Source organism: Adiantum capillus-veneris, chromosome 29 (assembly GCF_014529385.1).
Source record: "Adiantum capillus-veneris isolate H3 chromosome 29, ASM1452938v2, whole genome shotgun sequence".
Taxonomy (NCBI): Eukaryota; Viridiplantae; Streptophyta; class Polypodiopsida; order Polypodiales; family Pteridaceae; genus Adiantum; species Adiantum capillus-veneris.
Window position 1 is genome coordinate 36574618 of NC_140959.1, and position 22918 is coordinate 36597535.

The 22918-nt window shown below is 41.0% G+C and overlaps 1 protein-coding gene across 1 annotated transcript in view; it reads right to left on the minus strand.

Annotated features, from left to right (window-relative positions):
* Positions 1-9560: 9560 nt before the first annotated feature.
* The window catches only part of LOC147419046 (uncharacterized), a 59519-nt gene continuing 46161 nt past the window's right edge, over positions 9561-22918 (minus strand). The window contains exons 2-4 of the mRNA XM_086505699.1: positions 11958-12224; positions 11801-11888; positions 9561-9800 (exon numbers count right to left, since the gene is read on the minus strand). Coding sequence (XP_086361825.1) covers positions 9785-9800; positions 11801-11888; positions 11958-12224 — 371 coding nt within the window. The 3' untranslated portion in view covers positions 9561-9784. The remainder of the gene's footprint in view (positions 9801-11800; positions 11889-11957; positions 12225-22918) is intronic.

Sequence of the window (22918 nt, forward strand, 5' to 3'; positions counted from 1 at the left end):
CAAAAAATTGTAATATGCATCATGTTTGGTACTGTGCAAAATCTAGAGAAGAACCAATTTGGCACTATGGAGGTAGGAATTGGTACTCACAACGGTATTATGGAGCTGGGATTGGTATCGTGGTACTATGGAGATGGAAGTTGGTACCTATAATGATTGTTGCCCAAAAAGTACCAAATTGGTACTGTTTGGCCTAGAGTAATTGTTGGCAAAAAACTATCAATTTGGTAATCTACAACTAAACGTGAGCGCTACCAAAAGACTATAATTTTTGTGCTATTCCAGCAAAGACCAAGGCCACCAAGGATTGTATTGTAGGAAAAACATATTAACTGAGAGTCATCTAGAAGATGTATGGGATGTTTGATGACACATTTTGCCTCGATCTTGTGCTTAAAAATATCCTTTATATTATGTAAAACTCTTGTCTTGGATTTCTAGAAAGCGGTCACTAAATCTCTAGTTTCACTTGTTATTCTTGTATGCAAATGCAAATGTTTGTGACAAGGACTAATTGGCAACACTTCATCCTCATCTTTCATTTCTAGTCAATTGCTTGCTCTCGCTATATTCCATTAATGAACACCCAAGAAAACATTAATTTTGGACTAGTTCACTGATGTTGTTCTTTGGTCACCATTGTTTAGTATCATTGTCAAAGAGGTTCTTTTCACAAAAAGCTCACTTGAAGAATGGGGTACTTTTAGCTGAGTCAATGTGTTGCGAACATCAAAAAGAAGACTCAATTATACATCTAAACTCCTCAACTTGGAAAATGGTTTATGATGCATGAGCTACTTTAGAATTTCTTGTTGTTCTACTATTGTTAGTCCTTGGGTTTGCGGACGCCAACATCTAGCCATGGATTTGCATATATTGTTCCTTGACTTGGTTCTAGAAAGTTCAGTTGTCTTAGTAGGTTTGCACTCCTTGCATCATTGCTCACGCTTCTTTTGTGCCCAATAGCCCCGTAGAAATTCTTGGTTGCTGACAGGTTCATGAATCCTCATGTTTTCCATGATAGTACCCTCTGTAAATGCAGGTATGCTTGACTCTAGGTTGGTGAAGGGATCACGCTCAGCTTCCATCACCATCTCTGTAGATATGATACTAGCCAGAGCTGCCATGGACTCAGATGCAGACACATACGCGTGCATGCATGCACACAAACACACACACACATACGTGCACACGCACGCACACGCACGCACGCGCACACACACACACACACACACACACACACACACTCACTTGTAGTTTCCCCGTGCTTGCTACTACTTGCAATTCTAAAGTTTCTTACTGAAACTTACAAACTTTGAAAGATTCTCCTTCAAAACTCAGAACCCTAGCTGATAATGGGATGAAAAGGTAGATACATTAAAACTTTTTGCTACCCAGTACTAGCCACTACATACAATTCAAAAAGTTTCTTTTCCATATTGAAACTCACCTCAAAATTTTCTGCTTTAAAGTTACAAAGAACCCTTCTCTAGTTCTCAAACAAACCTAACTAGTAATAGTTTTTTTTTTAAAAAAACCCACCCAACCCACCTCACCTCACCCCACCCCAAATCAAACACAACCAGTAAACAACCCCCCCCACCCCCCCTCTCTCGTTCACTTGGGAATGTGCATCTTTCTGGGTTCCAAGTGGTTGAATATGCTCTCAATAAAATACCCTATGGGCACAAGCCCTATTGCCTTGGTAAAAATCAGGTGGTGACCCTTTTACCCTAGCCTTAAATAGTACTAGGGATTTTAAAGCCTTTCTCTTCCCCCAATCCGGAATGATTATTATTCCCCTCCCTCTTGTTGTACCACCGGTCTGCCCCTTTACTTCATCTGCAGACTGCATACTATATGAATCCTCTCCCTAAGGGGATACACTGTGGGGTGTTCTCGACATCTGATGCATCTGCCTCCTTTGCCCACTCTATGTATGATTGCTTAAACTTAAGCACTATGGAATTGGTTGAGCAAAATTCGCCATCACAGGTTGGTGCCACACTGACTTTGAAAGCATAAAATGGTGTTTTCTATTACAGTAAATTGTCCTCTATTTTCTCTTTTCTGTAGTTCACAAATGTATATATTATTTTTCAATTATTTTTTTGGTGTTGGGGAATTGATTGAGCAAATGCAACTCTGTCCCTCGGGTTTGATGGCGAGCAACTTGTTTAGTAGTTAAATGAGGTTTTGATGGCGAGCAAATGCAACTTTGTCCCTCGGGTTTGATGGCGAGCAACTTGTTTAGTAGTTAAATGAGGTTTTAACTAGGATCTACCAGTGTGTGCTTATTCCCATGTTGAGTTTGTCTCGCCCTTGAAATTACTAGCTAGCATTGAAAAGGTTGATACTGGTTCATAATTAAATCACTGTGCTATTGAGGATTTGATAGGGCATTACTTACTCGCGCCTGACATTGGTTTGTTTATAAAAAACTCTCATGAGATTAGTTAGTGGAATTTAGTCGATCTACACATAAGTTTTTTAGTTTCGCAATTAGACACAAATTTTTTTGGAAGCTTGACCAGTATAATACTTACTTTAATGGACTATTATTGGTTTGTTTGGGAAGACTAATCAATTGTTATCGAGCATTTACTATTGTATTTCTTAGAGCGCTCATACTACTATCTCAGTCTTATATGTGCAAAGACTCTCATATGATCTTCTAGGGTATAGTAGTCTATCACTTCTCATCACACTAATCATTGGTTTTCTAAAAACAATTGCATATTACTTGTAAATAAAGCATAGAGCACGTAATAATCTTGCTTGGTGTTCTTCCATTACGATAAAAAATAGTAATTATTTTTTCACCTTTACTTACTTACCTAATTACATCTTCTAAGCTATCATTTCTAAAGCGATGATTCGTTCTAAACTTATACCATACTTTGACTAAAATCCCCAGTGTTTTCTTTGACTAATACTACTTTTTAGGCCATGCTCTCTCTATTATATCTCTTACGTCTCTAAAGTTATAATAGATTGTTTGAAACATTTTGTACCCTATTGCACTTAAAATGAGGCAAAGAAACCTTGTGGGATAGTGATTTTTGGTAAGACATTTGGATTAGAATAGGTAGTGGCCTTCTGATTAAAATTTACTCTATTTAAATAAACAATAACTCTTTCCTAAAAAATGGAGTCACTTACTATCTTTGTAACGTATAATCTCATTTCAAAGAAGAAACTGAATGAGTGATGACCTTCAGTTCATTAAAGGAGTAAAAAAAAAAACCCCTCTCAGAGAAGTCACGTGATAGGAAAACAACAATATTGGATGTTAGTAAGTTTAAGGTAAAAAGATTTAAAGTAGGACATGGATGACAATTGATAAGTTCTTTGACACCTGTAATACGTATTCAAAGATAATAAATCTGTTAACTTGTTTATATGGATGCACATGCGGACTCTATCTTTACTTATGGTCTTTTTGGCTTGAAGCTGCTGTTTGCCATTGGTGCACCTTAGCGACATCACTTATCATAACTATCCAGTGTACAAAAACATTAGAGTGATAATTCATTCTCATTGTAAAGTGCAAATATGAATCAAAGACTGAGTCATTTTTGTGCTTCTCTTTGTTTTCCTTTTTCTAAAGATGGCTATGTTTTGAACTGTGATGTTATGTTGTGTATAAGTATTAGTTTAAAATAGCAAATCACATGTCCTAAACACAAGGTTCTCCCAGATATTTGGAAGACTCCCCAGACGCTGGTTTTAGAAAACTTTTGAACTATAAAGCTTAGATGGACCCACTGTCTATAAGTCCCATTTAGGTTGACTGGTGTTAGGTGGTCCTTCTTTGACTATAGTTTTGGATTCTTGCTCACGGCTATAGTAGTCTCTGGACTTTGCCAATTTTAGGGTTGGAGGTTAATCCATACACACTTACCCTGATTTTGATTGATATTTTAGGTACACAATACTGACAAGATGACTGCTCATATGAGAGTCAGCTATGACCCACTGAAACATGCAAGGATGATGAAACAAATTACACGCACAATACTTAAAGGATCATCCTCTTAAAAAAGCCTTGTCAACTAGAATCAAACCTTTCCTTCCTAGAAAATCTAAAAGAAATACGAAGTCGTATCCCAAATAAAACCTTTGTTTTACAGGCTTTATCCCTATCCTAAGGACTTGAGCTGGCCTCTAAACCCCCTGGGAAACTCATCAAAGCTCCTTTTAACCTCAACTTTATTGATCATATTAAATGTGCCTCTAATGCTGGCCTATACATCTACGCTAAAGGGAATATGGAGTTTGCCAAAAACAACCTTGACTTCTACACTGAGTCAATCTGGAATATCTTCAGACTTACGTAAAATGTACCTATAAATTCCTTGACCCTAAGGCTTCATGTGAATCCAACATTATGTGGTTTGATCATGCTTTTTGGTGCATTCTCAACCATTTGGAACAGATGTTTTTAAAAAAACCAATAGATTTCCATTTATCCTTAATTTTCTCTTGGCTTGGTGGGCAAGCCAAGTCCTTGTAATTGCACAGATTGCTTTCAATGCCTTTAGAAACTTGATGCTAGAATTCTCAAGGAGCTAAAGTCTCACGAGCTTGGCACTTATCTCACCACATAGAATGACTATAAAGGCATCAAGATTGCTACTAGTCTGCTCAAACCTTGCATCAAAGATGATGACTCCACATCTCTCAAAAGGCCTAACTCTCTAACCACCCCTAATAATTCTTTTACATCATTTTTAACACCCAATAGTTTGACTAGCTATAATAGGGGTAAATCCCTCAGTTTCACGAGAGGTAGAGGGAGAAATACCCCTGTTCAACAGCTCCTTGACTTGTAGCTTATTGTGATATGCAGGTGATTTCATGCCCTTGCGAGAAAAAGACCATTGCCAGCCATACTTCTGCAGGAAATTGTATTTATATGCACTATTTATAATGAACTCCTTGATTGGTTTTCTCCTAAATCTATCTTTTATGAATGTTTTAAACTTCTTTTTGGTAATCATAACATGTTAGATAATGTCTTGATTGGATGGACATATCATCAACCCATCAAAAGTTTAGTTTGCAACAATGACTAAACTAGCTATCTACTGATAGTACTTGGATTACTCTAGATTTAAGTTTGAAATTCCAAAAACTTGCACAAAATGGTTCATTATTGGTCTTTATAAAGCTGCTAATTGTCCAATTTTTATGTGCAAAAATCATACTTGGTTGGCTACATAATCAAGACTTGTTGGAAATGAGTTTTCACTACCTAACCTTTCTCCTAGGGAGACCACGTACGAGCCGTATCATTAAAAATTGTTTAGATCTTGGCTATTCTATTGACTCTGTCAAACTATGTATGTTCTTTCCAACTTATAAACATCACAAACATAAAGTCAGATGGATTTTAGATGCCTCAAACTATGTCTTTACTATATCACGTCCTACCTGGATCTCATATCATATGGATTTGAAGTAGTATGTGCAGTTAAGCAAAAGGTGTGTTTGGATTTTGCTTAAAATCCATTATAACTCATATTGGATTGTAAAAAAATTCACAAAGGTTACACTCAACCTCCCCAACAAAATTTCCATCTATTTTCTGCAACAGATATCACCCAGTGTTACGAGAATGTCCCCCTCTATGGTGATCTTGAGCTAAAACATGTCTTGAAAAATATGATTAAGATTGCATTTTATAATGCTAGCATGAAAAATCTCTCATTCATTTCTCTTGTTAGTAAACCTAGATGGATTAGAAAGACCAATTCAACACATAATGCTGACTACATGAGACTAAATTATGCAAACTTGTCTCATGGCTTCTTGCCAACTGCTCTGTACAGTCTGGGGGTAGGTGCTACAATCAAAGCCTAGGTATTCCTATGGGGGTTTCTTGGTCCCCCCTCATGTGTAACCTATACCTAGCCTACTTTGTATACAAATGGTTTCTTAATACCATGAGAAATCCAAAAGCAAAACATAAGCTTTTAGATTTTAATCACACCTATAGGTATATGGATGATATTCTTAGCCTTAATAATATATCATTTCACAATGAAATTTCATCTATTTACCCAAATTATCTTAAGATTGAACCAACATTAGGGAAAGGTTTTGATACCCCTGCAAGGTTCTTTTCTACTTCTATACAATTCTTAAACTTTTGTCCCAATAGCCCTACAAAAATTCTTGGTTATTTACATGTTCATGAATGCTCATAATTTTCATGCTAGCACCCTCTATAAATGCAAATATGCTTGACTCTAGATTGGTGAAGGGATCACGTTCAACTTCCATCATCATCTCCGTAGATATGGTACTAGCATGATCTACCATGGACACACACACACACACACACACACACACACACACACACACACACATAGAGAGAGAGAGAGAGAGAGAGAGAGAGAGAGAGAGATGCTTTCTTGCACGCTGCAAGTCCCCCCCACGTCTTGCACCGACATCGATCTGTTATGGATCATTTCAAAAATAAGACTAAAGTATAAAACTTCTGAGGATTTCCACTTTATTTTCTCTTCTTTATTTCCTTTTTCCTTCTTTTCTTTTAGTCTTGTTCTACTTGGGAAACCCGTCAAGTGTAGGTGGTGTCAAAGACAACCAAGTTTGTACCACCATCCCTTGCTTTCAGCCAGCTAGCTTCATGGAGATTATCCAAAAAAGTAGGGAGGTGATTATTGCCATTGGTAAAAGGAATAACTCCAACAAGTGGAATATGGAAATCATTGCTTTCATGATTGCAAATCGCTAATGATGTGTAGGGGATCATGGATAATGGCTCACCTTCGTGTAGGGCCTTGTAGCTTCTTGGTGTATCACCTAATCCCTCAAGGCTCTAACACGCTTGAGGTTACTTTGTACATTTCTTTCTGGAGAATTTAATGCATTCACTAACAATTGTGATTTTGGAAAAGAAAAAGGATAAATTAAGTATAACCACTCATGTAGGATAAAATGTTGGTACAAAGCTTCTAAAGAATTCAATGATATGATATGTACATCTATTGATGATTAATGTTCACAATGAATGGTAGGGGAGCACAATTTTGGCCTATTTTAATGAGGATAATAAAGAAAGATCCCTTGACTCTAAGGCTAACGCTAAAGCCACAAATGCTGAGACTCTAAGTGATATAGGCCATGAAAGTCTGAAGAATGTTAAGACTTGACTTGAACAAGAGCTAAAGGAAGTTAACAGGCAGCTAGGTAGCGGCCCTAATGGTAATAAAAGAACCTACTCACATGTAGAAACTATTTATGTCGTGATTTTGCTAACTCTTATGTCCCTCAAGGCTCTAACAAGCTTGAGCTTTTTATGTAGAAACTATTTATGTCGTGATTTTGCAAACTAAGCTGACGTTGGTTTTTGGCTTCAGTGGGAGAATCCAAATAGCTCTGAGCTGATAGAATGGATTCTGGGGCCACAAATCCTTGGGCATGGAGGAGCAATTGTAAATACTACTTACCTAGCCAAGGGTTTTTTCACAGTTAGATTCAAGGAGGTAGCAGACATGTCAAAGATCCTAGACAAAGGTCACCTTACATTTAACAAGACTACAGTCTGTGTTGTACCATGGGAGCCAGTGTTTGACTTGACGGAGTCCCTCCAGTGGATTAATCATGTCTGGGTTGAGTTTGCAGGCTTGCTTGGTTGGCTTTGGGATAATATCAGGATGCTTGCTAGTCAACTGGGCACCCCCTTGTTTGTTCCTAGAAAGAGGGGTCTAAGTAGGTCTTCTATTTGGGGATGGAATATGTCTAAGAAAGCACCAAAATGTATGGTGATCAATGTTGGAACTGGACTTGTTACTATTCTGCTCAATTTCAAGACCTACTTTGGGGCGTGCTTTGAGTGCAACAAATTTGGGCACTTTGCATGAGATCACAAATCAAGAGGCGGGAGGAGACTTTTGTGCTAACGCTTTTCCTCTTTTGGAATGCATGTGGTGTGTGTGAGCATAAAGCCCTTACAAGTTAGTTTTTGGTGCTTGAGCTTACTATAGAAGAGTCTTTAGGTGTTTCAATTTTCTTTGAGCAAGTCAGGTAAGTGCAAGGTTTTAAGTCAAAGCACTAAGACTCACACAAAGTTTGCCAATTGTACTATTCATATATTAAGAAATACCAAATTGGAAAAATGAATCCAAGAATCAAATCAAACACTCCAAAGCAAAGAGAGAAAACACTACCAATTCTTTAGATATATAGAGTGTTCACCCTAATAGATCTAGGAGGGAATCTAGAAAGTCTTGAGAGGAGGTGCAAACAATACTCTAGAACAAAGATGAGCTAGCCAATATCAATAAGCATGATGAAAGACAAGTAAGGTGTCGTACTCACAGAGCTACAGTGTAGCTCGATAACATGACTAATTATCCATTGTGCCTCGCAAGTCAAGAGGTTCAACAAGACCAATACAAGGTTGAGAGGAAAGCACTAGGCTTGGTATCCACAATGCCACCAAAATCATGCATTACTTACTTGAGAAGGTGTCCCTATTTCTATGTTGATTATCAGGCACTTCTTTACTTGATAGATAAGATTTTCAACAAGAAACTATGATTATGTGGTAAATATTTCTCTCAAGATTTAAATTGAAGATCTTGCACAAGCCTAGAGATACATACTGTGGAGTAGAATCCTTGTCCAAATGTACGAAATTGATGAAAGAGCCCTTGCTAAAGGATGAGCCAATAGATGCTCAACTCTTCCAATCAGAAGCAACAGGAGACCAAGAATACATTTAAATGTCCATGTTTTTTATGATGGGCTAAAGAGAAGTAAAGCTAAGAAGAAGGTAGTAATTTTGACGGGTTTGAGGCCCCGAGTATAAATAGGGTGATACACTACTTTAGGGAAGTTGTCTTCATTACGAGACTCTAAACCCCAACATCGAATAAGCCACAAACCTAGAAAGTAGCTATATCTAATCACTGCAAAATCTCAATTCCTAGAGGACCCTATGAAACATACATCCAATATGAAGACCCTTTTGAAATGCCTTACCCTTTCCCTTGATAACAAAATGGACTTTGCTTCCATAATTCAACCTTGGGATTGAAAACCCAGCAGGATAGCAATGAGGATAGGTTTGCACGATAACATTCATATGCCCATCAATGACTTTGACATGGTCCTATCAATAGGCTATAGGATGGTTGTTAAGTCTTGATACTCTCCATGCAATCTCTTAGGTGAACAAATTTGTGCATAGCCAAGCGTTCATCATCAGCGAGTCCATGAGAACATTTCCTATTAATGACTTGCACTAGACACCTTTTGTTGTTGTATCTCAAGGGAGGTACCTTATCACTACAATTTCATGCTTCTTTTTATTAAGACTGCTATGACACCTTCAATTCCTTGCACCTACATATAATTTGCAAAAGATGAGGATTTACACCTACCTCTTTCACCTTCAAGATTAGTGCACCTTGCATACAAACATTCCAAGATTTTGGCAAATATTAATATGAGCTATACCACCACGCAAGTGATATGGCCCTGGCAACATAACTTGGCCAAAAGTAAACTAGTTGTCTTAGTCTTCCTGCAGATAATTGGGGCTTATATTTCCCTTTCTGTGAAAATGAGCAGCTTATCATGATGTACTTACGAAACTCGTGAAAAAAATATGTACATCGAGCACAACAAAAAGCCTTAGCCATAACCATGTGATCATTTTTCATGGGCATTACCATACACGATATGCCTTAAGTTGAAACACATTTCATGAGCGATGAGCCTCCATGGTCTACAGCACTAACTAGTTCATTCATACGGAAGGCCCCCTGTAGATAGCAAGCAATTCAATTTAGTAGTGCCAAATACAACTGTTTCCATCTTTGCTAAGTGTATATTAAGAAGCTTTGTGATATGGCTTAGGATTTTTAAACAACCTTTACTATGTATTCTACAGTATGCAGATGTATTGTCAAAAAGGAAGGAGTGGCTTGAGAGAATTTTAAATACATATATAGCTCTTTGAAAACAAGAGTGTCAACAATATCATTTCGGACATGCCCATTAATGATCACAGTATATTGATCCACATTGGCGTCTGAGGGAAGGGTGAGCTACTGTATAGCGAACTTGAACATCAAGCCTTTATATGTATTGCAAAAAGCCAAAAAACATCCAAGCATCTAAGATCACATTTCCTCCAAAAATGTGTTTTTTGCAAGAAATCAAACAGTATATTAACAACATGGTAATGTATTTTTTTTTGGCCCTGCCTTCCAAGAAAAGGGAGTTAATGCTGAGGTTTTTTGAGCCCGTGTAAACCGGGTTTTCTTCTTTTATCCATGCCATGCAATGAAGCATAAAAAGAGAGAGACCCTCTCTCTCTCTCTCTCTCTCTCTCTCTCTCTCTCTCTCTCTCTCTCTGTTATGCCATTTCCCTCTTGTCTTGAGTTCAACTCTCCTCGTCGGATAGATCTTTAAGGTCTCTTGGGATAGTTTCCTACGACGTTAAAACTCTCTTCTTCTTAGGTGTGTGTGTGGATGTGTGTGTGTTTGTGCTAATAAAAAGAGGAAAATGGTATAACCTTTCTATCACCCAAGCGTGGTAAGACTGGTTATGCCATTTCCCTCTTGAATAACAAGTTTTAAGTTCAACTCTCCTCCTCAGATAGATCTTTAAGGTCTCTTGGGATAGTTTCCTACGACGTTAAAACTCTCTTCTTCTTCTTCTTCTTCTTCTTCTTCTTCTTCTTCTTCTTCTCTCTCTCTCTCTCTCTCTCTCTCTCTCTCTCTCTCTCTCTCTCTCTCTCTCTCTCAAGCCGTGCCATCATCTATTGCAAACATCTTGTCATACACAAGAGTCAACAACTAAAGGATAGCACATTTTTTACTTCAGAATATGCAGGTTTTACTCAGTAAGAAAATTTGAAGAAGCAAGTAGGTGCAACTCAACCAAGGCTTTTGATAGTGTCAAGCTCATGATATTAGATATGTTGTAAATATAAGAAGAAAATATTGGCTCTCCCTCGTGCCATGGCACCACAAACAATTTTTTGTGCAAAACTTATGATGATCGTATTTGTTTCCTCTGAAATAACATTTCAATCCTATAAATTGCATATGCAAACGAGTGCTCAAAAAAAACCCTAGGATTCATGTAGTTCCACCTACAAATATTTTGAAATTTACCTCTAAATTTTCAATTTGAAGGGAGAAAGCCTACAAAATTTAAAGAAATGTAGGCCTTAAATATGTCAATACACGTCTACAATGTAGGTTTTCCAAGTTTTTGGAACAAAGTTTCTCTCAAGCACTGATGCAATATATTCTATGTTGGCTCTTATGTTGGCTCTTATTCTGGTTAACTTGTCAAAGCTCACACCTCGTACGGCCAAGCCTTGCTCCACATCCATGGAGATGCTAGAACTTGGAGGTCATGTAATAATTAAAATCCTGTCTCTTACTTTTTCATGAGGAGTCGTTAGAATGACAATTTGCTCCATGATGTCCATAATAAATATCAAACTACCACTAAAGACAGACCTATATTCTCGTGATAACGTCCCTTGGCTAGTCCTCAAGCCTGAATATAATCGTTATTAACTTCAAGAAGTGGGCCCCTGTACTAAAAACCAACACTGCAAAACACACATCGGCGGTCTGTCTCGTGATGTCATATGATGTATAAAGTTTCTTTTGTCAATATATTCTCACATATTTACGAAAAACAAACACATGGCTTGTGAGAAGGCTGTATTCTACCAGTTTCATAAAAAGAAAGCCTGTGTTTCGAACAATTTTACTTCGGCAAGGGAAAAGCTCAACTCACATTTTAGAAGGTGACATGAAGACTACCCCTCTGAGTTCTTGGCCCTCGATTGCCAATACTGAGCGCTTGGAGTCGTCTCCAGAGAAGGCTGAGAAAGTACCCTTGAAAGTTAACACACCACACAACAAACTGCCACCATATGATAATGTAACATTACCTTGAAAGACCATGATGGAAACGAAACAGATGGTAATTATCAAAGCCCATATGAAAGTGGCATTTGAAGTAGACTTGCGCATATTGTTCTTCTTCATTCCAACAGTGTCCACCATAGCTCTTCGTGTGGTGGTTTTGAAGCGAACTGCTCGATAAGAGCCTGAGCGCAGTAGCACTCCATTCCTTGGAGGACGTGGAGGTTTCTTTGAGGTACGCTTGGGAATCGCATGGCTGGAGGATGCTTCACGGAGTTGGTCCTTAAGGAACCCTAACTCCAGCAATAAGGAAAAAAAATTATACACCTTCATAAGGTTTGAGCAGTATGAGCTTACAAGCTATGAGAGGGCACAAAAAACAGAATCAAACAATACATACACGCTTAAGAAAGAAATGAAATAAAAGAATTATCTGGACGAAGCATAACAATCTACAATTTGAGCACCTAAAGCATCCACCAGCAGAATATATTTAACTTGACAACACTAGCAATATCCTAAAACATAAAACACCATGAGCATCATATTTTACATTAAATTTTGACATATAATGTATACTCAAATTAAAAAACTTCTACAAGATCTTATTTCAAGTTCCTGATACAAGCTTGATAAAGATCGGTGGCCACCAACTTTATTCACAAAACCAAAAGGACACTTAGTCTGGCTATTGTGATGTTATGGGGCAAGGCATACACAGTCCATAGTGTCCGAGGAGAATCGCAATCTCTCTAAGAGCAGCCCTTCCACTATAGTAGGCTACGGCTAATATCACCCAGAGAAACAAGTAAGCCAGTCCACCCCTTGAAACGGCCAGGAATGTTCGAGCCATCTCCCAAAGTAGCCTTTGTAACCACACTGACTCACATGTAGCAATACAAACAGCCATGTACTCTGCCTCTGTGGAGGATAAGGCAATTGTCGGTTGTTTCTTGCTACTCCATGAAACTGCTCCTGAGCCAAAAGAAAAGGTGTAAACTGTAGTCGATCGTCGTCCACCTGGATCTTCACCCTAAACTGAATCACTCCATCCTCAAAGAATGATCTTGGAGTTTGTACCTCCAATCGCATAGTGAATGCCTAATGACTTGGTCGCCTTTAAATACCGCAGAGCCCAAAGAGCCTGCTCCAAATGTGACTTGGCGAGTCTCTGCATGAAAGAACTGAGAAGTCCCACCACGAAATTGCCATCAAACCGGGTGCTGAGAACTCAAATAAGATAACTGAACAGTTTCTAATACTTTGTAGCAATGTGATTCTAGTGCATCAAGATTTCTATCTAGATGACATGACTGGATACTGTTGTGAATATATCAAGAGTTGCGCAAGGATGAGATGGCTACACAAGGATCTAGATGCATCAAGAGTTCTGGACTAGATGAGATGGCTATATTGAATAATTAAAACACAGTGTTCAGTGTGAACTAAGTGTCTAATTTTGTGAACTGCATGCCCTGTGAATGTACAGTCTTGTGGGGATGGTCATGGGCATGGTTTGCTTGAAAGTGAAATGAAAGGATACAAATTTGATAATAACAAGATTTAGTAGATCGACACATCCATGAAAAGATCGGCGCGGTCTGGATGTGATTGCTTATTGTCACGTGTGCACTTCACTTCCGCTACATGGACATGCTTCAGCTACAGTCTAGCATGAGTTGTTAGCTTAGGACCTAGCCTGACACTTTGTGAGCCTCTAGCAGAACGTGCATGTCCAGGCCGGTCATAGTTGCATAACCTCTCTTGCATAATATAGCATTTTAGCCTACAGGCATTACCGCGTGTGAACCACCTCTTGTGTACTCATTGATTTATTAAAGTGACCCTTGGCATTCCAAATCGTGGGATTTCAGCGAGCCCTGCTCGACCCAGCCCTTATCACCTATATAAGGAGCCCTTTGGGCGCTCGAGACACCACAAGAATGGGAGAGTAGCACCAAACGGTACCCGCATGACCAAGCAGATCTCCAGCGTTTTCGCAACATGACCCAACGTTTATGATCAGCGTTTTCAGCCCTTGATCATCAGCATTTTCAGTCAGAACAGCAGCAAATTTCAGCCCGTCCTCGTCCTCGTCCTCGGCGATAGCATTCAGCCCCTAGCCTCGTCATGGTTGCATATTCTAGCCATCGACATTGCTAGCCCCTTTGGCATTCAGCCATAGCCTTGTCGTCGTCGTCGTCATCGACACCGACAAGTACTAGATCGTCCCTTGTTACTATGCTTTCAAGTGAAGTAAAGTGTCCTTTGTGTTTGTGCGGAGTACTAGACCCGAGCTAAATCCTTGAGCACTTCCACTGCACATTACAATTACAAAGATCATGATTTGTATATGAGACCTTTGACAAAAATGTGATTTAATCAGTGACTGATGCCTTTGTGAAAGTGCTGATGGGGAGTCTAGTACCTGAGTACATAGAGTTAGTGTCTACTGAAAAAAGTGTTTGTCCTTTGGCTGTTTTGCACGCGTAATCGAGGGCGATTACAATTAGTTCAGGAGGGAGGAATGTCAAAAGTTGGTGATGTGGCGTGCCCAGCCTGAGAAAATGGCCAAGAGAACAAGGAGTTAGAGTTACAAACCTCTAACCCAGAAGATGTGGCGGAGAGGCCTAAGAGGTTGGGGTTTAAAAACCTAACCCCCTGCCAACTTAAGGAGCACCGGCTGAGGGGCCTAACTGTAACGGGAGGGCACCACGTGCCAACGGAAAAGAACAGACTTTAGACACTTCAAAACAACTAAAATGAAAAGAGATACACTGCACACGAGACACGGAGTGGCTAAGTCCCACCCCAAGAGAGCACTGGCCCCAAACTGTGTCGACCCTGGACGCAGAGTCTCAGAGAGAGTTGGACCCTCAAGGAGTTGTACTATTATGAAGCAATAATAAAGAAACGGCAGAAGGGGCACCAGCCTTTGGGGCCAGTGAGCCTAGGGACGGTACTCCGCCCTTCCGTGTCGAGTCTCGACTCTCCTCTTCTCCCTCTCAATTCAAGTTCAATTCAGTTATTTGCAGTTTTGTTCGTGTGTTGCTAACTTGCAAATTGATTTCTCACTTGGAGTGTCCAAGCCGATTACAATCAAACTTCTCAACATCAAAATCTAGCTAACAAGCGGGCCCCAACCAAAATAGGAGATCGGCTGAGAAGCAGCTCAGAACAACGCTCGTTTGAAGCTGTACCAAAAAGATGCCACGGCCCATGATCAGCTCCAGAATGCTACCCTCGAAACCGCCAAGTGCAGACTGAAGCCACTCACGAACTCTGGCGCGTGAGGGGGAGTCTTACCATCGCGCCCAATCAAGGTCCATCCCAAGTAGTGTCAAGTAGTCATCTCAATGTTAGCAAGGTCTTCTGCTGTCAAATTGTATGTCCACATAAGAGGTGCAGGAGCACCATCACGGCGCCCAGTGCTAGTATGGTGGCTGCCATGGAGCAAAACCAACAAGAGGGCACCAATTGAGTGTATCAAATTGTAGAGAGGAGGGAACTCCAGAGAAGTAGCAAAATTCTCTCTCTCTCTCTCTCTCTCTCTCTCTCTCTCTCTCTCTCTCTCTCTCTCTCACACAAAGTGATGACATGGCATGACCAAATGGAAGAGAAATGGCCAAGTGGACAAGAAACTCAACCGACCAACTTGAAGAACTTATGAGCATCGGCCATGGGGCCAAAAACCCAAAGCTTGAATTCTGGAGGAATTTTTCGTAATCGCACTGATGACGTGGCAATTGTACGGACGCCCATGTTTTGCACTGATAACGTGGCAAGCTGTACGGATTTCTGCAAATTACGTTGGTTGATTTTAGCGCTAGCTTTTGGAAACAGACGCTTTTGGGGTTCAATGCTTTTGAACCTGATGCTTTTGAGGCTCTGCTTTCGGGCATCCCTTGTATTGTTTAGAAGAGCCCTTAGGGCCTCACTCTGCAGAACATCTGGACGCAGAGTTTGAGAGCAGAGGACACTTGGGATTTGCACCTTGATGTGATCAATAATTAAGAAATACCGAAAGGGGCGCAAGCCTTTGGGGCCAGTGCTTCTTGCCGTCTCTCTCTCTCTCTCTCTCTCTCTCTCTCTCTCTCTCTCTCTCTCTCTCTCTCTCTCTCTCTCACACACACACACACACACACACACACAAAAGTTTAGTATTTTAAAATTTTTGTTCGTGTGTTGCTATTGATTTCTCGCTTGGAGTGTCCAAGCTTGTAACAATGGTATCAGAGCTCAGGAGGATCCGATCCCTTCTGCAGCACACACAGATTCTTGAGGAGATCTTCGTGCCCCGACCTCGGACTTACTAGCCACTCCCACCCTTTGTCCATTATTACGCATCAAGCGCACTCCCGTCTTCATCGCTCTGTCTTAAAGGGCATAAGCCAAAACGAACCCAAGAGTACACATGGGTTCTCGCGAAGAATGTTACAACAAAGATAACACCTCTCGGTGGGACGGCAAAGAAAATTTGAAATCCAATATGGGAACTGAAGAAAAGAATGAAGATATGGGAAATTTTTTGGCTGGGAAATTTTTTGGCAGGGAAGTTTTCCAGAGCGGAGTACAAACGTCAACTGCAGGTTGACACGTGTGTGAAAAGACTAATCAAGTACTCCAGAGACCCAGGATTTGCAAAACACCTAAAGGATTACCCAATTGATGAGATTCACTCGAGATGGCGTGAGGCCATTAATTCTCCTCACACGTCGGGGAGAAAACTGAAAGGACAGATGAGTGCAGAAAAAAGGAAACTGTACTCACAGAAAGAGCTGCACAGAGCTCTTGACAAGAAAATGAACAAGATAATGAAAGACTTGAAGCACTCTCGGAAGAAGAGGAGATCGGTGGATTTCCCGATTATTTGGGCCGGAAGTCGAGTATCGAGGTGGCAAGCAAATCCAAGAAGCGTGCTCATTTCAAGGATGACTCATATTTTTCTTCATCTTCAAAGAGTTTTGACAGTTCGTCCTCCTCTAGTTCCAGAGAGGATGAGAAAAGGCAAAAGAAGCGGAGAAAAAGCAAGAAAAGCAGATTTTTGAAAAAATCTAGAAGGCATGGGAGGCCATCTAGCAGTTTGGAAGAGGAGAGCTCATCCTCTTCTCACAGTGAGCAGATGAGCAAGAAGACCAAGGAGTTCAAGGGGGTCAGGCCGTCAGGTTTGAGACATTTTCAGGCTACACAAACACCCATCGAGCCCTTGAGTTTGTACAACAGTTTGAAGTCGCCTTTTCTGGAGGTTGCAACGTTCATGGAACACTCCAAGGTGCGAAGGGCAATATCTTACTTAAAAGGAAATACACAGACATGGTGGTCTACTCTGTTGTTACGCAGAGAAGCACCTACGACGTGGTTAAAATTCAAAGTTTTCACGTCAACTTGGATATCAGACGAATATGAAAGAGATGTCATCATGGCTTGGCATCACTTGAGAATGATTAAGAAAGATACATTGGATGACTACTGCCAAAGGGTTTGGGATACTTATTTGCCAATGTCTTCATTTTTTGAGGGACTAGATTAAGAGGTTTTGCTGTGAATTGCCAAAAGAGATTAGAGGATATTGTCTAAACCAAAAGTCTGACTCTATTCAGAGACTTATGGGACATGCTAAGCAAGAATTTGGAATGCATGTCTGCTCATTGGCTTATCCTATGGATAGGATAGTATCCACCTCAACAAGGTAAGAGTCTGTCGGTGAGGAGAATGAATTAGGGGAACCGGATGACGGCTCGTCACAGGATTTTGGGACAGTAAGAGAATCATATAATAGCGCATCCGAGGGTTCCAACGAACTAAGGGAACCAGATGCAAGTTCATCAGATAACTCCGGAGAAGAAAGGGGCTCAGATGATAGTGTGTCTCGGGGTTCCGGCCATTGAGACTGATGTGCCAATAAACAGGAGAGGCTAGCGAAGTTACCCACAGGTCCCAGGACACAAGGAAAGGAAAGTGAAAGGTAAAGTGATACGGCGGTTCATAGTCAAGTTTAAGAATTATCCGGCATTGGATGCGAAGTGGATGGAGGAGGACCTAGCAGATACTCCTCCGATTTTAGAACTTTACCTTGAGGCTTTTGGTCTAGCTTCAACTCTTCCAAGAGTTCCCCATGATCTGCGGGTTGAATCTGGTGCAGCCGGGACTGCACAAGAGGGGAGTTACTCCGGGACTGCACAAGAGATAACCCAGATGCAATAAAGTCATTGATTTCCTTTGTGATTTCAAGGATACTAACAGGCTGACAGTATTCTGTTGTATGACTTTATGGAAGAAGTACTTCAAATTGGAAATTTATGTGGATGAATTGTCTTGTGGGGATGGTCATGGGCATGGTTTGCTTGATTGAAATGTGAACTGGAAAAGATATGAATCTAATAGTAACAAGATTTAGTAGATCAAGACATCCGTGAAAGATCGGCATGGTCTGGATGTGATTGCTAAATGGTTACGATGATCAAAATTTGAATCTGAGACCCTCGACAAAAATGTGATTGATCAGTGACTGATGTCTTTGTAGAAGTGCTGGATTGGTGGAGTTCGGTGCATGAGTACATAGAGTCATTGTCTACTGAAGAAAGTCTCTGTCCTTTGGCTGTTTTTGCAGGCGTAATCGAGGGCGATTAAGAGAAGAGAATGTCACAAAGTGACGACGTGGCATGACCGGCCGAGTGGACGAGAAACTGAACCGACTACCTTGAAGAACTTACGAGCACCGGCCGTGGGGCCAAAAACCCTAAAAACCCAAAGCTTGAACTCTCCAAGGATTTTTCATGAATCGCGTTGATGACGTGGCAATTGTACGCACGCCCGTGTTTTGTGCTGATGACATGGCAGGTTGTACAGATTTCCGCAAATTGTGCTGGCTAATTTCAGCGCTAGCTTTTGAGAGCAGACGCTTTTGGGGTTTAGTGATGCTTTTGGGGCTCTGCTTTTGGGCACCCTTGAGCTATTTATAAGAGCCCTTGGGAACTCAATTCGCAGAGCATCTGGCCGCAGAGTTTGAGAGCGGAGGTCCCTCGGGAGTTGAACCTTGATATAATCAATAATAAAGAAATACCGAAAGGGGCACCAGTCTGTGGGGCCAATGCTTTTGGACGCGAAACTTTGTCGTGCCGTGGAGACTCTCTCTCTCTCTCTCTCTCTCTCTCTCTCTCTCTCTCTCTCTCTCTCTCTCTCTCTCTCTCTCTCTCTCTCTCTCTCTCTCTCTCTCTCTCTCTCTCTCTCTCTCTCTGTGTGTGTGTGTGTGTGCGCGTGCGTGCGTGCGTGCGTGCGTGCGTGTGTGTGTGTGTGTGTGTGTGTGTGTGTGTGGTATTGTATCTACTTGAAATACACAGACACAGAGACAATTCACTGAGGAGTTCTGGAGAGAAACAGTCCCAGAGACAAAACCTTGATTTATTCATACAAGGCACTAGACAGGTAGAGGAGCAGCCACCATGGCAAAGCTCAAGCTCATACTCGCACCCGCGGTACTCTCCTTGACCGAGCATTGGAGCTAGGGAGATCGAGACGCCCTCGACTGAGGAGAGGAGCTTCACACCATCGACGGAGACTACAGCAAAGGATTCGAGCCATCCTGGCTCAACACCCAGAGTATAGATGAGGATGGATTCATCACCCATTGTATCACCCTCTTGTATTGGGAACCCATTGTATCAATGATCACACTTACCCCACACAGCTAGATAGTAGCACTTATTCTTAGTACCTCTTTTCTTTTTGTACCCAGACATATATCAGATTTACCAATTTGTAACGGTTTGGTCTCATAGGTCATTTTGGCCTTTTGAAGACGTTAAGCTAGGAAGGAATTCCTGAAGAAGAGACCAACACTCAAGCAAATTGGGATATTTTTGGATGATGACCTCACTCTAATACAGGTAGCACACATGCAAGAGCTAATGCCAGAGATCAAGGCAGCGAGGGAGAAAGGAAAAATTGCTTTCTATGAGGGAGGGAGAGTAGTGTGTTGGAAAAACGCATCGCATGACGGTGCGAGACCTATGGGACCAACCTTAAAATGGCAGCATGGAATTGTAACGGATCAATGAAGCTAGATGTAGGCGCATTTAACGATAGCTTTAAGGTAAGAGACATTATTTTTTACTCGGAAACGCATCAAACTCCTGGTGGCACATTACCTAGAGTGACAAGATACCACTGGGAGACTACTTGTAGGCAAGAAGTGGGATCAACGCATAGAGGACAGGGTCAGGAGGTGTGGCTATCCTATTCAAGGAGGAGTTGTAATCCCTCATTCGTATTGTTCGGAGGGATGAGCAGGTCAGATATATGTGGGTTAGAGTGAGAGCAGAGACAAGGAGGCCACTCTGTTGGTACTCAAGGCTGAAAACGAGCGTCCTTTTGATATGATGCTACGCTCTCACCAGCTTTCAGAGCTATATGTGCAATAACCAACAACGACCACCCTCGTTACCAAGCTTCTTAAAGACTTCAATATGACATCAAAAGTCGACAAATTCAATGGATCCGGCTTCCACACTTGGCAGAGCAAAGTTAAAGGCTATTTGATGCGGAAAAACTTATGGAATGTGGTCAAGCCTCTCGCAGCCGACGAATCTGGAACATCCACTGCAGTTACAAGGGCATTATCAACTGAGCTACAAAGGAAAGACGAACAAGCTTTTGGTATTATCCTAACCTCCTTAGAAGACGATTTTATTCATTATTTGGACGATGTTGATTCTTCAAGTGCTGCCTGGATAGAGTTAGAGAAGCTTTTCGGTGCCAAAGCTAAGTATTCAAAAATGAGTTTAAAAATGGAATTATATTCCATCCGCATGCGTGAAGATGAAAATATTGCAGCTTTAGCCAATAGACTGAAGAGTATTAGAACTCAACTTGTTTATGTCGAAGCTTCAGTACCAGAAGAAGATCTCATAGCCATTTTGTTAAAAAGTTTGACTGACAAATTTCATCAGATTGTTACTGTTTTAAAAGAGAAAGATCCGCTGCCCTCCTTGGATGGTATCATCAATTCATTGCAGGAAGAAGAACGCAGGGTACCTAGTACCAATTCTACTATTATTCCCAGTGCATATATAGTCTCGAATGCCGTATCCCCCACCGATTCTTCTGATACTTCCAGTGCATATGCAATCACTAAATGTGCTGCTACTATAGCAGCTTCATCTCGACCATTCAATGGAACCAGAACTTGTGCCATTTGTGGACGCAACAATCATCAGACGAAAAACTGTTTCAAGAAAATCCTTGTGTTCACTGTGGTAAAACAAATCATCCGTCAAATAAGTGCTTTCAAAAGGGTAAAACTCAAATTCATGTGGTTGAGGGAGACACTGAATCTCCAATATATTCTGTTGATGAGGAAATTTATTAGATCAACTCTTTTCATGTTGTTTTTAGTCAAAATAAATTGTACGGGTTATAGACACTGCCACAAAAATAAGTGGTAAGACCTCCCAATTTTTATCAATTCTCAGCCCTTTTTTGTTGCACTCTCATGAGGTTACTGGGTACACCTTAAACCGAAGGTTTGGCAGTGAACCAAAAACTCCAATATTTTTTGGTAGCTACATATTTCGCCTACACCCTATCTGTTCAAGGGAGGGTTACTGATCTAGCACCAAGTTATGGATAAACCAAAAATCCTTGGTTGTGAGAAAACCTAATACTCACGGTTGACGAGTATACCAAAAACTCGAGGTATCATGAGTTGCTTGTCCAGTTCGGGCTTGAGGGGGGGATTGTTGGGTTCAAGCCCATGTCGGTTAGCCCGTGAGAACAGGACTCAAAGCATACCGCTATAGGCCATCAAATTAGTTGAGTTTGCATGTTGAAAAGGTGAGGTAGACATCAACCTCAAAAGGCTATGTAAAGGTTTCCTTCAATAAACTTAATGTAGCGTGTTCTTTTACTTCACAAAAACTGTGTCGAATCTCTCTCTCTCGTCTTCTGCTGCTCAGCACCACACCATGGCTATCCTCCGGCTCCACCCGCCCTAGCTCAAGTTACAACACACTCTACATTGCAATATGCTATTTTGCCCCCAGCACATCTCATTATGCATCGCCCTAGGGGGAGTCCCCCTACATGATATTGGATGAGAACAGATGGGAGTTCTCCAGGAATGGAGATGTCATTCTTTTGGGAGACTTCAATGCCAAGACGGGTCAGTCTTAGACAGGTTTCTACGATATCTCAGAGGAAATGTTAAGGGAATTGGATGTCAGTGATATCGGATTGGCCACGTGTTCGCAAGATGAAGAGCATACTAGATATGGGGGATATCTGACAGATTTGGGGACTGCTCATGGACTGGCCATCTTGAATGGCCTCCACAAATTTCCAGTGTCGAGCGGGTTCACTTGCTTTCCTCATAGACATGGGGCCAACACAATGGATTATGTTTTGGCTCAGCCCAGTTTCATACCCTCTTTCAGGACTTTACAGTCGGACCTAGCCCTATTGGGGTAGCAGTAGATCATGCTCTCCTCACGTTTACCATCTCATTCCAGTTCAGCACAGCTTGATTGGCACAGACACCTATGCATACCCAATACACTTTTACTTCACAGATTGATTCTGTTTACATAGATGGTATCTACAGACGCTTATGCACAGAGGATCCGGGGAGACCTTTAGGGGAGCTCACTTATTGTTAGGGCCAAAAACGTTTAAAAAAGGGTTGTTTGGTAATCCGCCGATTAAGAAATAGGCCAATACTCGCTTGACACGTATACAAAAGTATGGCATCCGTGTCTCCTCTAGCTTGAGCTTTTGCGCTTCTACTTTAGCGGAAACGTCTAAATGTCACTTTCATTTGGCTGAATTGCCTATACTTGATGGCGTTCCTGTTGTTTTTGATGGATAACATCATAATCTGGGCCTGATGTACAAGTGTTCTTTTCTATTTGATATTGTACAATATTAAGCTAGAAGATACAAAATCTTCCTTTTCAAACAATGATGATGACACCTATTAATGACTAATCCGTAT